The sequence below is a fragment of the Gekko japonicus genome, unplaced genomic scaffold (genome assembly GCF_001447785.1).
Source record: "Gekko japonicus isolate JY-2015 unplaced genomic scaffold, Gekko_japonicus_V1.1 scaffold1240, whole genome shotgun sequence".
Lineage (NCBI taxonomy): Eukaryota > Metazoa > Chordata > Lepidosauria > Squamata > Gekkonidae > Gekko > Gekko japonicus.
Genome location: NW_015170313.1, coordinates 207,498 through 222,053, shown reverse-complemented (window position 1 = coordinate 222,053; position 14,556 = coordinate 207,498). Strand labels below are relative to the sequence as shown.

The 14,556-nt window shown below is 42.2% G+C and overlaps 1 protein-coding gene across 1 annotated transcript in view; it reads left to right on the top strand.

The window, feature by feature from the left end:
• The window catches only part of LRIG1 (leucine-rich repeats and immunoglobulin-like domains 1), a 153,399-nt gene that overhangs the window by 101,974 nt on the left and 36,869 nt on the right, over positions 1-14,556 (top strand). Inside the window, exons 4-7 of the mRNA XM_015418010.1 lie at positions 6,932-7,069; positions 9,000-9,143; positions 11,596-11,739; positions 12,734-12,877. Of these exons, the coding sequence (XP_015273496.1) occupies positions 6,932-7,069; positions 9,000-9,143; positions 11,596-11,739; positions 12,734-12,877 (570 nt within the window). The remainder of the gene's footprint in view (positions 1-6,931; positions 7,070-8,999; positions 9,144-11,595; positions 11,740-12,733; positions 12,878-14,556) is intronic.

Genomic DNA, 14,556 nt, shown 5'->3' with positions numbered 1-14,556 from the left:
AGTCCATGTTCTTTATGTGGAGAAGCTTGCTGTGAACAGGTAGAAGGTGGAACAAGAGCTCAGTTGGGGGACTTTCTTGGTGCAGTTGTCCATATACAAAGGTAGGAGCAGCAAGATGTGGTAGTGGAAAGGGCCAGGGGCAGTGTGTGTGTGTGTGTGTTTGTTTTATTTCCATATAGCTAGTCAGCAAGCATGGTATAGAGATGAGAGTGTCAGGTGGGAGCAGCAAGTCCTGGGTTCAAATCCCTGGGAGCTCACTGGATGATCTTGGGCTGGTCAGTCTCTTTCAGCCTAATTGAACTCACAAGGCGGTTTGGGGGGAAAACATGGAAGAGAACTATGTATGGTGTCTTGGAACTCCTTGGAGTAAGAGCAGGGTTAAAAAAAACCCTCAGAAGGTGAATGGAGATTAAAACATATCTTTTGCAGAATGTATGTAATAGTTGTAGAATACATTTCTACAAGCAAGGATGGTAGTTATGGCATTTCTTGTGACAAAGCAAAACAAAGCAAAAAAAAAAACTACAGATGGAAAAAGCCAATATGATTCTCAGGTTCCAGGGAGTTCCTGAAGTAGCGAAAGAGGACCTGAGGAGTTTGCTTAGCATCATCGCTCCAGTGATAGGCTCTACAGCGGATGGACTAGTAAGAGATATGGAGGTGGCCTATAGGGCATACTCCAACTATATTAAAAAAACATAGCCTACCTGGAGAAATTGTGGTCAGAGTCTCAAGAAGACAGACCAGAGATGCTATTCTAAAAGCAACATCAGCAACTCCACTGAAAATGGGAAATGTAATGATCAAGACGCTAAAAGACATTCCATTTGAAATTCGGCAAAAGAGGAAAAATTATAAAGATTTGATTGCTTTTCTTCAAACTAATGGAATAACGTACAGGTGGGCAATCCCGGAAGGTGTCATCTTTAAGATCAACAATAAAAGAGAGAAGACAGACTCCATTTTCAAGGCTAAAGAGTTTTTGCGGCGTCAGCTTGGAACAGAGGGAGAGTCTAAGGAGGAAGAAACAAAATCCAGTGAATCTGCTACCTCTGGAATGGAAGAAGACTCTGCTACAGAAACGGGTGCTGGACCTGCCAAAGTTGTCTATGATTTTAGAAAGCCGAAGTAAAGGCAGAAGGACTGGGAAACTGGCCTTTTGAAGCAAAGAACACTAAGATGATCAGAAAGTTCTCTCATAACAACTAACATAATAACATAGAAACATGGAAGATGAGCAGGAACTCTACAAGTATATTGTGATACTAACACTTGTGGTACTAACATTTACACTAACAGAAATAAGATCTCCTCCTCTTGGGTTTTTAGTTTAGTGTGGTTATCTTTCCTTTATCCCTAGTTGTAGCTCCCCTTCCTAATTTTCTTTGTAGTCTGTAGTGTAATGCAAAATAAAAAAATATCCCTTCGGGAGTTTCAAAAAAAGAAAATAAGAAAATTGGAGGTTGATTGAAAGTTTCCCAAACCAGGAAGCTTGTAGCTGTGTTCTGTGGGGTGGTGGGGAGAGCAAGCAAGGGCAGGGGCATAGCAAACTAGCTAGGCTGATGGCTGTCACAAAAAGAAGTTTATTGCTAATGTCTGGATGCAGCCAGTGGCACAACTCAGTCCTCTGTGTGTGGTAAAATTGTGTCAAGCTGACACTCAGGAGGAGACTGTCCTAGGAAAGGGGAAGAAAATTAGGGGGGAAATGTAGCTATAGGCAAATGTCTTTGTGCTACTTTTTCTGTTTCCAGTTCAGAGGAGAAACAGAGCAGGAGCAGCCTGTTCCTAAATCTAGGGAGGCTGTGTAATGTCCATAGATATGTGGGTACCAGTGTTCCACAGGTGTGAATAAGGCTGACTTGAGCAACCACATAGCAAGCATATCTATGTGGGTGGGTGTGTGGGTAGGTATGTAAGTAGACAATAGTGAAAGTAGCATCAGTGCAGATTAGGCCAGTGCTGGAACCCGTTGTTTAGCTGAGGTGGGGACCTCAATGTCTTCCTATCTATGTTATTTGCTACAGAGTTCTACCCAACCTGGCCCACTGCCTCTTATTATTTAGCAAGTTCTCAGCTGGCTACAAAAGCAGCTATTTAGAGATTACCTATTTCATTGCTCTGAAGGTCTGCCAGAAATGCAGGTGACTGTTTACTGTGATTTTAAACTTGCATCACGCATCTGTTTATTTTATTGTTTCTTAATAGAGCCAGTTTGGCGTAGTGGTTAAGGGCAGCGGACTCTAATCTGGGAGAACCAGGTTTGATTCCCTACTCCTCCATATGCAGTCAGCTGGGTGACTGTGAGCCAGTCACAGTTCTCAGAGCTCTCTCAGCCTCACCTACCTCACAGGGTATCTGTTGCGGGGAGAGGAAGGGAAGGAGATTGTAAGCCGCTCTGAGACTCCGAGTGAAGGGTGGGATGTAAATCCAATATCCTCCTCCTCTTCCTTGTTTGAAATGTGCAGTTCAAATTTTCTGTTGCATTGGCATAGGCAGCCTTCATCAAACACAGTGCATTATAACGTGCCAGGCCATTTGGCTTGACAGACAGGGCTGTTCCTCAACCCAAGGGACTGAGATGAGCCCCTGAAGCTCTGGCAGAGATGCTGGGCCTCAGTTTATTCCCAGTATGTTCGGACGCATAAAGCTGCATTTAATACTGTGGCAGGCCATTGATCTGTCAAGATCAGCATTGTCTGCTCCGACTGGCCAAGGCCTTTCTCATTACATCCTACCCAGTCTTTTCATGCTGAAGATGCTGAGGATTGTTACCTAGGACCTTCTGCATGCACATGAACACATGGTGTTGCTTTACTGAATCAGACTACTGGTCCATCAAGGTCAGTATTGTCTGTTCATATTGGCAGTGGCTCTCCAGGGTTTCAGGCTGAGGACTTTTGCGTCACATATGTCCTTTTTAACTGGAGATATCAGAGATTGAACCTGGGACTTTTCTGCATATCAAGCAGATGCTCTGCCAACTAACCCATGGGCCCCTCCTAGAGATGTGAAGGCCCGGAAAAAAACCGGAAAAATTCGGGGGGAAACCGTTCCCCCCCAAAAAAATTTGGAAAAATTGAAAAAAGAAAAAAAAAGATTATGGAACGTTTTATTTTATCATGATGAATAAAATATTTTAAGACAAGGTGTTCAAATATTTTCCAAATCATTTCTAATATATATATATATATATATGGTATCAGATTGATCTAATTTCTGTGCACTGAGGACAAGCAAGTCCTAGGTTACAAACTGAACTCTCCAATGCAAGAACAAGATTCATTTCTTGGTGCGATTATCAGAAGAAAATAAAAAAGTTTCAATTTTGTTTTTGCATGTGGGTGAGTATTCTGTTTGTAATAATTGTTTGGATACACTATATTTTTAATATGCTAGTTGTGATAATTTCATGCCAAGTAAAAATGTCCGTAGTCATATTTTATGTTCCTAAAGTAACAGAATGACTTTCAATCTAGAAAAGACAAAATAAATGCTAATGTAGCATTTTTTTCAATTTTTTTGTAAATTTCCGTTTTTTCCCAGAAAAAAAACAGGAAAAAACCCGGGGTTTTTTCCGAGCTTCAAAATTTTCGGAAATTTTACATCTCTAGCCCCTCCCTAAGGGTGTCCTACTGCTGAAGCACAGCCTCCCCCACCTGGCCTTCAGGGGTCTCCCCTTCTTGACTTGTGGTTGCTGGTACACCTGCATCTGAACAGGTAGATGGTCTGGGGGTTCTTGGCATTGGTACAGAGCTTACTCCCCCCCCCAAACAATAACATCCCCTACCCTTTCATCTGGTGTAGTTGTGTTTTCTACAAATGATTTAGACAATGATTCAGGCAACTTGTTGAGCATTTTAAAAGGCTGCTATGGAAGCAGGTAATGACTTGGACGGTGACCATTAACATCCATTTCACTAGTGCTTAACTGGTTAAAAGGTTTTTGCTTTAACATGAGAGCGGAGGGCCCAGTCACAGGCAGTGGACAGGTTGGGAAGCCTCTGCGATGCACATTCAGGCAATTTGTATTGTGGCTGTAGAAGTGTCAGTTCCTAAAATGCTTTGGGAGCTAGTTGACCAATTGCAGTCCTGTCTGAGACTTGTTAAGGGCTCCATTGGGGAGAACATTTGTTTCCAGTGCCTGAATCTGTGTGTGGGAAGGTATTGTGTTGAATCCCATAGAAGATTTTCAGTAATGGAAAGGGGAGGGGTATTTTCATTGGTTTGTCCCTTTCACTGCATACCTCTGACTCACATGAACACATGATGCTGCCTTATACTAAATCAGAACATTTGTCCATCAAGGTCAGTATTGTCTACTCAGCCTGGCAGTGGCTCTCTAGGTTCTCAGGCAGAGCTCTTTCATATCACCTGTTGCCTGGTCCTTTAGCTGGAGATGCCAGGGATTGAACCTGGGACCTTCTGCACACCAAACGGATGTTTTACCACTGAGCCACAGCCCCACCCCCAACCATGCTGTTCCTGGGGATCCCTTTTCTCTCAGGAGTAGCATTTTATGGGGCATTTGGGGCCACAACGGGTGTATGCGCATGTGTGCATATGAAGAAATCTTCAGCAGGATCCAAGCCATCAGCTTTTAAAAGAACATTTCAGTTCTGCCTTTCTTTCAAGGAGAGTGTGTGGTTCTTTCTCTTTGCTCTGTTTTACTCTCACAACAACCCTGTAAGACTGGTTAGGCTGAGAAAGGAGGATTGCTCAAGGTTTTCCCAGCGTGTTTCACAGAAAGTGGCAGTTTCAACCTGGGTCTTCCCAGGCATCCTCCAGCATTCTAACCACTATCACATACTGCTACACCCCACCCCAAGTGTAGAGGAACTGCCTTTTTTAATGTACCTGTTGCCAAGAGAGTATACGTCAGTAGAGTTTCAAAAGAGCGTAGGTGTTTTAAAGGGCAGCAACTGAGAGAGGAAAATACTTGGGAAAAAATGTGGTACATGTTTAGTGTGGGGTGTGTGTGTACATGCCTCTGGATTGCAGCCTGCATTCTCTTTGTTGATTAGGTACTTTGTGCTCATTACAAAATGGAATAATGAGGAATCATGGGTTTAAAAAAAGAAGAAGAAAAGCAATATTTATCATATTGGAGGTGGGAATGTTTGATAATGTTTCCTGCTTGTTGAAGCAAGATATGCCTTTAGGTGGGGTGGAAAAAAATATTTGAGAGGGGAGTGCCCGGTGCTTCATCACTGGGTGTCTCTGAAGCCTGTGAGAGGGCTTTGCACTTTGTAAGAGTATCAAGTCACAGATACTGCCTGGGTTCTTTGTGACTGTACTATCGCCTCATTAGGAAGTTGCCTTTAGGCCCGCGGTCTCTCATCAAGGAATAAAGAGAGGTGGAAGTCGTGGGATCCTTTTTGTGGTTTGAGTGCATAAAGAGGTTTCAGGATTGGATTTGTGTTTCCTGAAGGAATATGAAGTGGTGGAACAAAGAATACCGTTTGCTGTAGGCAAATTTGGCACTGGCCCTTCGGCAAAGTCTCCAGCAGTCTGATAGATACGTTTTGGAGACTTCATCTTGGTGTGACTCTTGAAAGCTCGCACCCTGAAGATCTTGTTGTTCTCTGAGGCGCTACTGGGCTTGAATCAAGCTGTTCTACTGCAGACTTTGAAACCATCTTCATCACGTCTGTTGTTTAGTCTGCTATATTGAGTAAAATGGTCATCAGTCTTATGTGAGGGGGGCCTGGTGTTGTTGAAGTAGATTTGTGGGAACTTATATGTTAAAATGAAACTTCTGCCTGTAAGACTTTCGTGTGATTTGCAAGTTGGCCTGCTTTCTTACATTCTTGGGCCAACTTCTTCAGAATGGATACGATGGGTATAGTAAGATTAAGATACAAATGTTCAGCCTCTTCAAAGGCCGATAGTGACTAAGAAAACACATGCCCCATATGTTGATGAATTTGGAATTACGGTTTGTCACCCTGCATTATCCAAGTTCCCAATAGTTTTTTTTCTTTTATTTATTTGTTTACAAAATTTATATTCCACCTTTCTGCCCCCTGGTCCACAAAGGAGGCTGACGATTAAAAACAGAGCATTAAAACATATCATAAAAGTGAAAGTAAAATACATGTATAAAAGCTCAAAGCCAAGAATCAAAACATAGGGCAGGTAGGGGAGGTAACTGGGGGAACGCCAGGCAAAACAATTAAGCCTCCTCTTGCTGGCAGAAGACAGTGATAGAAGGGGACAAACAAATGTCCCGCCATTTTTGCTACCTTCCTTTGTTTCTTAGGGTACTCTTCCAGTCTCTGTGTGTCTATACATGGAGTACTCTAGTAACTGACTCCTGAGTAATGTATACTTTTATATAATAGAAACATCCAGGAATATTTGCAGTAGTCGTGCATCTTTTTTGTCTGCCACAAGATATATTCTATATTTTCCCTTTCTCCCCTAGTCTGTACTTAGCAATGGTATGGCCTCATGGGTTGATGCATGATTGTGTCACAATCTAAAAAGACAAATGGGGGCCCTATCCCCATTGCCATCCAGCACGACTCTCTTGGATCTCAGCTACAGTGGCGGTGATGTCTGGAAACTGCTCTGAGCCTGGAGGGCCCCCTGGGCTCCGCTGCTGCCATTGCTGGACTTGGACTGGCTCCCAGGCTTTGACATGGCCAGGACTGCTGGCAGCTCCCAGGCTCTGCCACCACCACAGCTGGGCCTGCCAGTAGCTCCTGAAAGCTTACCTCCCCCAGATTATATTGACCTAATAAAAAGTGACACTTCACGATTTTTTAAAAAAAGTTCTAAGCTTTGCTTTCCTTCTCCATGAAATGCACTCCGTGCCAGCCTGGAGCCAAATTAGTTATGCTAAGGCTGTTGTTTTCCTGGAATGTATTATTTTATCTGAAGGAATATTAAAAGTGGATTGAGTCTGATTCTTCTCCATTCTACCTTGTAGGAATCGCAATAGGATCCATAGCATCAAGGCAAGGGAACTGGAGCCCTATGTCGCCATGGAAACTTTGGACCTTAGCTCAAATAACATCACAGAAATCCGAAGTGGCTGTTTCCCAGTGGGGCTTCGTATAAAAGATCTGTAAGTATTTTTTGTTATCTGGTTTTTGTTGTTAAGCCAATGGCGCTGTTTCAGTTTATCTAATAAAAAAGATTTTCAAATTTTCTTCAGTTAAAAAAAAAATTACAGGCATTATAATTAAGAATTTATAAATCAGCTGGGCATTACACTTTTACGTGAATATTTTAGCAAATCCTCAGCTTATAAACAATCAAACTACTTATGACAAGAGATTGAAGAAACACCTTGCTGTTCCCTCCTGCCCTTCACCCTCTGAGTCTTTTCAGTGGACAGCTGGTGTGCAACGTGTGTGTGTGTGGGTGACAGAGGAAGGGGAGCACAGCAACTCCAGGATAGAAATGCTCCCTCTAAGCTGTGGAGTCTTGAGAGCAAAACTTCTACTTTGTGAGCTACTGGCATTTTATTTATTTATTTATTATTTATTTATTAAGATTTATACCCCGCCCTCCCCGCATTAAAATTGTGAGTGATCGATTTGGCTGCTGCATACATTAGTTTGCTCTGGCACCATCCTTCCTGAGCCAAGACAAAAATGTGTGAGCCGGAGTCTAAAAAACTTTGAGCTTGCTCACACTAACTCAGCTTAGAGGGAACACATAGAAGCCTTGCACTTCTGAACTTTTTGTTTCACTCATTCTTGATTGCTATAACTTGGAGGGCAGACTTGTGGTGTGAGGAGGTACCGTGGCTCTCTTTCATTCCTTCCAGAAACAGCTAATGCATGGTTAACAAAGAGGCAATATTGAGGGTATATATCTGTAGATACTTTCCCTTAGCCTTAAAAAAAAAAAAATGAATTCATGAACCTGCTTCACACCAAAGCAGACCACTGGTCCTCCATCTAGCTCTGGATTTTGACAGGCCATGGTTGTCTAGTGCCTGGTCTCCACATACAGCCGAATGAGGCGATAATGAGGTGACAGGCCCCTGAGGTTGTAGAACGTATCTCAGCCAAGAGTTAAGGGGATCATCATTTTGAATGTTTCTTTATAGAAAAAAGTTTCCCTTAGGCAGCACGACAAGGAGCATGCAATCTGGAATAGGACCTTTCCCCTCTAATACATTAGTTTTTCATTTGCACGGAACATTAAAAAATGGCACCCCACTCCCCACCCCATTTTCAGGTGGTAAAGTTGACCCTTAACCCCTCAGAATTCTACCACATCACCCTGTTCCATGTGAAGACCAAGATTGAGATCTTTAATCCTAGGGACTGGTTGTGAGGCCTGCCCGTCATGTGCTGTACCTCTGAGGGATGGCCTCTCCCCTTTTACATACACAAATACTGCAACATTGAATAATGCTTTGATCATCTATTTTTAAATACAAAGAAATTTAAAAAGAGGCAGCATTGGCTTGTAATGCGATATGTTTGAACGCTATCAAATAGCGAATGGTGCATAAATGTTTTCACTGTGGCATGCTGACATATCAGAATGGGTCAGAGACAGAAATTCAGAGCAAAATTATTTTGGAAAAAGATGCTGGAAAGTCTTCCTCACAACATCTCTGTGAAATAGGTGGCTGTCGTTCCCATTTTACATATGTGGATCTGTGCCTTGAGAGGACACATATAAGTACTTGTCTCTCAGGTCCAATTAAACTATTCCACCTGTTAAGCCACAGAGATCTGAGCTGTTTCAGGTGTGGGTTTGCTCTTTGTACTCTGCATATCAAATATGGAATTAAATGTATGGGCTGTTGATTCCTCTGGGAAATTAAAGGTGCTGAGAGACCCCAGGGGATCTCCTATCATCAGCTGTCTAAATTGTGCTAATGGAAAAAATGGCTTCATTTCATCTGAAGAGGGGAAAAACACACATGATATTTTTCATGTGATATGTCTAATGTCACCAGCCACTCTGATAAAAAGCGAACAACAGAGACCTCTGTCATAGCCGTTTAAATAGCTTGTGATGAATTATTGCAGCTACCTGGGGAGCAACCGAATCAGCACCCTGGAGACCAAGGCTTTTGATAGCCTGTCACGATCCCTGCTAACGCTTCGCCTGAGTAAAAACAGGATTGCCCAGCTTCCTGCTAAGGCATTCAAGCTGTCCAGGCTAACGCAACTGTAAGTAGAAATGTGCACTTTAATTATGGCTAACCAAACTTTATGGAGACAAACATTCCCTGAGGACATGCTCACCAAATGCAATCCTTCTTCACACTGTGCCTATAAAATGTTGAATAAACTATATTTTAATGGCCCTATAGTGACACCTAATAAAACAAATTAGGAGTAGACTTTTTTTTTTGGTGTGGCCCTGTACAGTGTTAGATCATTCCCATAACAAGACGCACAAAAGAGAGACCGAGAGAGCATTCTTTAATATATTAATTACAGTGCCATCTTAAGCAGACGGACACCATTCTAAGTTCTGTGAACTTAGACTTCAGTGAACTTAGACAATGTCACTGTTAGGGTATTAGTTGCCTCAAACTAGCAAAACATAGATTCTCAAGTCCATATGTACATTTATTTTAATTGTCTCTTCCTCCCCCCCCCCCTTTTTTCACAAGGCAAAGTGAAGCAGGTCACAGGCCTTTCCTGAGCCATGTTGTCAAGACCACACATGAATTTTTAGTAGTAATAAAACAGGCAACAAGGAAAGGCTGTTAAAGTGTACAGTTGACATTTGGACGGTCAAAATGGTGATTTCAATCAGTTAACGTACACACTGTTGTTTGTTCAGCCAAAGTATAGCATGGGGTGTATTTGATAATAAATATACACCTGCATCTGTGAATGTGCTTTATGTGTCAATAATTGACCTTTGGTAATAAGGATTTGCTCTCTAGGAGTTTGGAACCAGACTCATGAAGATTAGATCATGAAGCATTTGGTATCATTCCGCAATCAGTGTTGTACATTTTTAAAAGCAAAGTCAATTTATATGAACAGACACAGTAGAGGTTATGGAATTCCTTTGAAATTTAAATCAAATTACCGCTAGAATACTGGTCAAGCAACTGTTTGTTTATCTGTTTTTAATTCCCTCAGTGTATGTCATCCGTTCAGACAGTAAATTCAAATTTGCACTGTTTTGTCATGGACTCATGGAAGAAATATTATTGCAGATCCTAAACAACACTGCTTTTATAGATGTTTCAAAAGTGCCTGCAGTATTTTGGTGCTTAATTCTTATTAGGCTTTCATGTGACTCCTTTTTCTTAAACATTTTTACATGTTGGAAAATAAAGCCAAACATAAAATCTTGTTAAAATATATTGATAAGTAGTAAATCTGTTTAACCTGGCCTAGATGGCCCAGCCTAGCTGGATCTCATCAGATCTCAGAAGCTAAGCAGGGTTGGCCCTGGTTAGCATTTGGATGGGGTGGTCCACCAAGGAAGTCCAGGGTTGCTCCACAAAGGCAGGCCATGGCAAACAGCTACTGAACATCTCTTGCCTTGAAAACCCTACGAGGCCACCAAAAGTTGGCTGCGACTCGATTACACTTTCCACCACTGCCGCCAGATTTGCTCAAATGCTACACAGGTCCAAACTAAGAAAAATACGTTAACTCAGTGCTTCCCCATAAAAGAATCTGCTAATTCTGAAGATATAAAACTCTTCATCCAACAGAATCCCCTGTATAATACAAAAGCTTGCATATCACCCTGACTTGGATAGCCCAGGCAAGCCCGATCTCGTCAGATCTCGGAAGCTAAGCAGGGCCGACCCTGGAAGGGCGACCTCCAAGGAATACCATGTCCGGGATGCAGAGGCAGGTTATCAAGCCACCTCTCTGAAATGCCGTAGCCCCACTAGGGGTCGCCAGAAGTCACCATGACTTCGCGGCTTGCGCAAACACACACACACACCACTCACCCCTGCCAAAAAGCTTGCATATCCCTGTATCTGTAGAAGCAAGATACTACCTTACCTACTCCTTCTTTGCAGACACTGACAGTCCCAACTGTCTACCTTATAGAACAGTCCACAGACAGTGCCATCAATAACTCAAAGTCATTTCTCCACATTTAGGGCTAGATTCACTGATTGACTCTTTCTTGTGATTTTTGCAGGTATTTTAAATTTCAGTGTAACTGTTTACAGATTTATGGGTTAATAGCTGTGCTTTAGCCAGAGCATGAATACCAGAACTTTTTGCAATAACAGGCGCTTTTGTGACTGAAAATATTTATATTCATTCAGGATTAATAGATAAAACCATTGAATTCTTGGGAGTGTGAACTCTAAGGAGTTTTGATAAGATACTGTAGAAATTAAGTGTCATGTGCATATGAAACCACAGTCCCATGCATTTTGTGTATGCAGCTTGTCAGAAATATGGCTGAGAGTTGCCGTTCTGTTTCCACTTCATCTCTGCATGTGGTCAAGTTTGCTCAAGGTGGAATTTATTTAAGAAGCAGCCATCTCCGGATTACTTTGTCGGGTAGCTGTTGGGGATCCTTGGAGGAAGAATTCAAGGACTGGCTGTTTGGACTGTGTTATTCTGCTGGTGCATTAGAAAAGATAGGCCTGTTTTAACACCTTTCTGTGCTGTTGGTAATTTTTAGGGAGTTAAACCGTAATCGCATTCGCTCGATTGAAGGCCTGACATTTCAAGGACTGGACAGCTTAGAAGTCCTGAAGCTGCAGCGCAACAGCATCAGCAGGCTGACAGATGGAGCCTTCTGGGGTCTGGCCAGGATGCAAGTTCTGTAAGTTGAAAGATGGTGGACAGTATCTTTCTCCTGATAGGATGAAAGCAGGCCTCTGCCAGTTTCCTTTTTTGGTTCATATCCTGCAGATATCTATTGGGCAGCTTTTCCATGCCACTTTCCGTGCCACATGCTGCAGTGGAAGATCTCTGCCTCCCAGTTTAGTCTAGAAGTTGGGGAAGTTAATATAAATTGAGATGTGGTGGTCTTAATGGGGCAGTCTCGAGGGAGGGTTTTTTTAGTGATACGGAAGCACTTTCTTTTCATTTTGCCTCTTAAACGGTGTTTTGTATCATTACAGTAGCAGATGTTATGGTTCTGAAGGGTCACCATAAGACCTGGGTCCTTTCCCTTGATAGTGCTAAAATAAGAGCACAAAAACTGCTTTGAAGGATTAGACCAAAGTCCATCTAGTACCACATTTTGTCAGTTATCAGTCAGACAATTCTGGGCATGAAGGCAGCAGCCTTCCCCTACATAGTGTACACCAGGGGTCCCCAGCCTTTCTGAGCCTGCAGGCACCTTTGGAATTCTAGCACAGTGTGGTGGGCCTAGCCACAAAATGGCTGCCAGCCGCAGGAGGTGGAGCCAGCCACAAAATGGCTGCCTCAGCTTACCTTCATTCACATAGTGAAGGTCTTTGTGGTATGGTGGCAGCTGCTGCCAAAGCAGTATTTTAAAAATCTGCACAGCCGGTCAAAATTCCAGTGGCGAGTGAGAAGCCTTGCTGGGTACCTGGCCCCACCCACTTTCTAAAAATACTTGGTGGGAATCAGGAAAGGTGTTGACAGGCACCCCATGAGGGGACCCCTGGTGTACATGGAAGTTCTGTTTAGCTGTCACGGCTCCTAGCCATAGATAGACCTACCCTTTATACAGCTGTCTGAGCTAGCTATCACACCATATTGCATTATGTGTGTGTTTGTGTGTGTATGTTTTAAAACAACCAGTTCAGTATGTGCACTCAGAATTCTAAAATTTGTTACCTCTTCAGGCATCTAGAACATAACATCCTGACTGAAGTTAATAGTGGCTCCCTGTATGGCCTCTCGTCTCTTCAGCAATTTCATCTGAGTAACAACTTGATATCCCGTATCAGGCCTGATGGATGGAACTTCTGCCAAAAGCTACATGAGCTGTGAGTTACCTACTTCAAGTAGATATTAATTGGCAGGAATGTGTAATATACCCCTTACTATAAAATAAAAAGGAAAGATGGACATGCAGAAATATGCCCTCTGAACCGTCTATAATCCCTGTAAGTTCTAGGTTAAGAAATGGCTTGCCCTATCAGATACTCCAGTTTATTGCCTGCTTGCATGAAGTTAACCAGGCTGAGAGGTAAAATCTGCTGTCCCTACATGGTACAAAGACATGCCAGTGGCCATCACCATTGAGAAGCTAGCCACTGGTTTCCTGGACCATCTGCAATTTCTATAGTCTCAAAGGCCACCCTAGGAAGACCGTTTGCTTAGTGTTTTCTTTTTAGAGAAGGACAAGATACTCAGAAAGGCCAGTCTTGTTGAGAGATGTAAAAGATATACAGTTGGTTGTAAAAAGCAACTTTTTTGTAAGTCTTCTTGTTAAAGAGTGATAGATAATTTCGAAACTCTTTTAAGGGAACCTAAAGGTGTCTGTTGTGGGGGCAGGACAAGAAGGCGATTGTAAGCTGCTCCAAGGCTCCTTTGGGTAGTGAAGAGTGGGGTATAAAACCAACTGTTCTTCTTCTTTTCAGTTGATCAAGATTTCTAATTACTTAACCTAACAAATAGTTCCAGGCCTAATTATTAACTCAGCTTGTTAACATCTGCTCTTTGTGCTCACAGATTGCCATCAGATGATACAGAAAGGCCTTTGAAATCTTTCACAAACAAAAGTAAAGGCTGTTTTCAAAAATGACACTCAGTCTCTTTTTGGTCTGCCTTGAATCTTCTCCCCCTTTCTTTTAATGTTTGCAAATATGACTAGTGTTCCAGGTGATGATGAATAAAATAAAAAATTCAAATGATAATCCACAGAAACATGGATATTTAGTTAAATTGAGGCATGGATGCTTGTTCCTCTTGGTCTGTGAATAGATGTATCAGTAGTGGTTTCTTCTCACCGTCTTTATCCTAAAAAAGAATAGCATATGTAATGCCTCTCCCTTAGTAAATGGCCACAGATATTCCTAGTGATTTGAAATGTTGAGGGGTTTTTTTGGTTCATTTATGTGTTTTGTTTTGCCATGTGAATTGTGAGTTGATATGAGGTTAACCTCTGGATGTGTGAAGTTCAAAAAGGTTTTTTTTAGTTTTTCATGTGAAAACAACTGAGATTTCAAACACAAGCTTGCCACTGGGGTATTGCAAACTTGTATTTTAACAGGAACCTTCACAAATCCCTCACAGAGAAAAGAAATCCCTTCAAGTTCTAGATGGAAAATGGATTGTTTTGGTCAGCCTCCTGGCTTCAGAAGCAGCTTGTAGGTGAACAGGCACTAGGAAAGGGGATGAGTTTTCTGGTTGGTTGCCACCAAAATGGAAGATATCCTGGAATTTTTCTTTCTTGACTATCTCTAAATCATGTGAAATAAAACATGCTCGTGAAAGTTCTGTTAGAAAATCCAAGGGCACCCCCTCCCCCCCAGTTAAATTCAGCACTACACTGGATTGCTTTCTCTCTCCAGCTTTGGTGGGGGGGAATTCTTTCATTGCAGGTGAGGAAATAATTTTGACTGGCTGCCATTTCTTCATAATTCAACAGTACAGCCTCTTTAGGAATGAGTGTATGTTGTCCAATGGCTTCTTGAAAGCCATTAATCTCTTCTGAATTTCT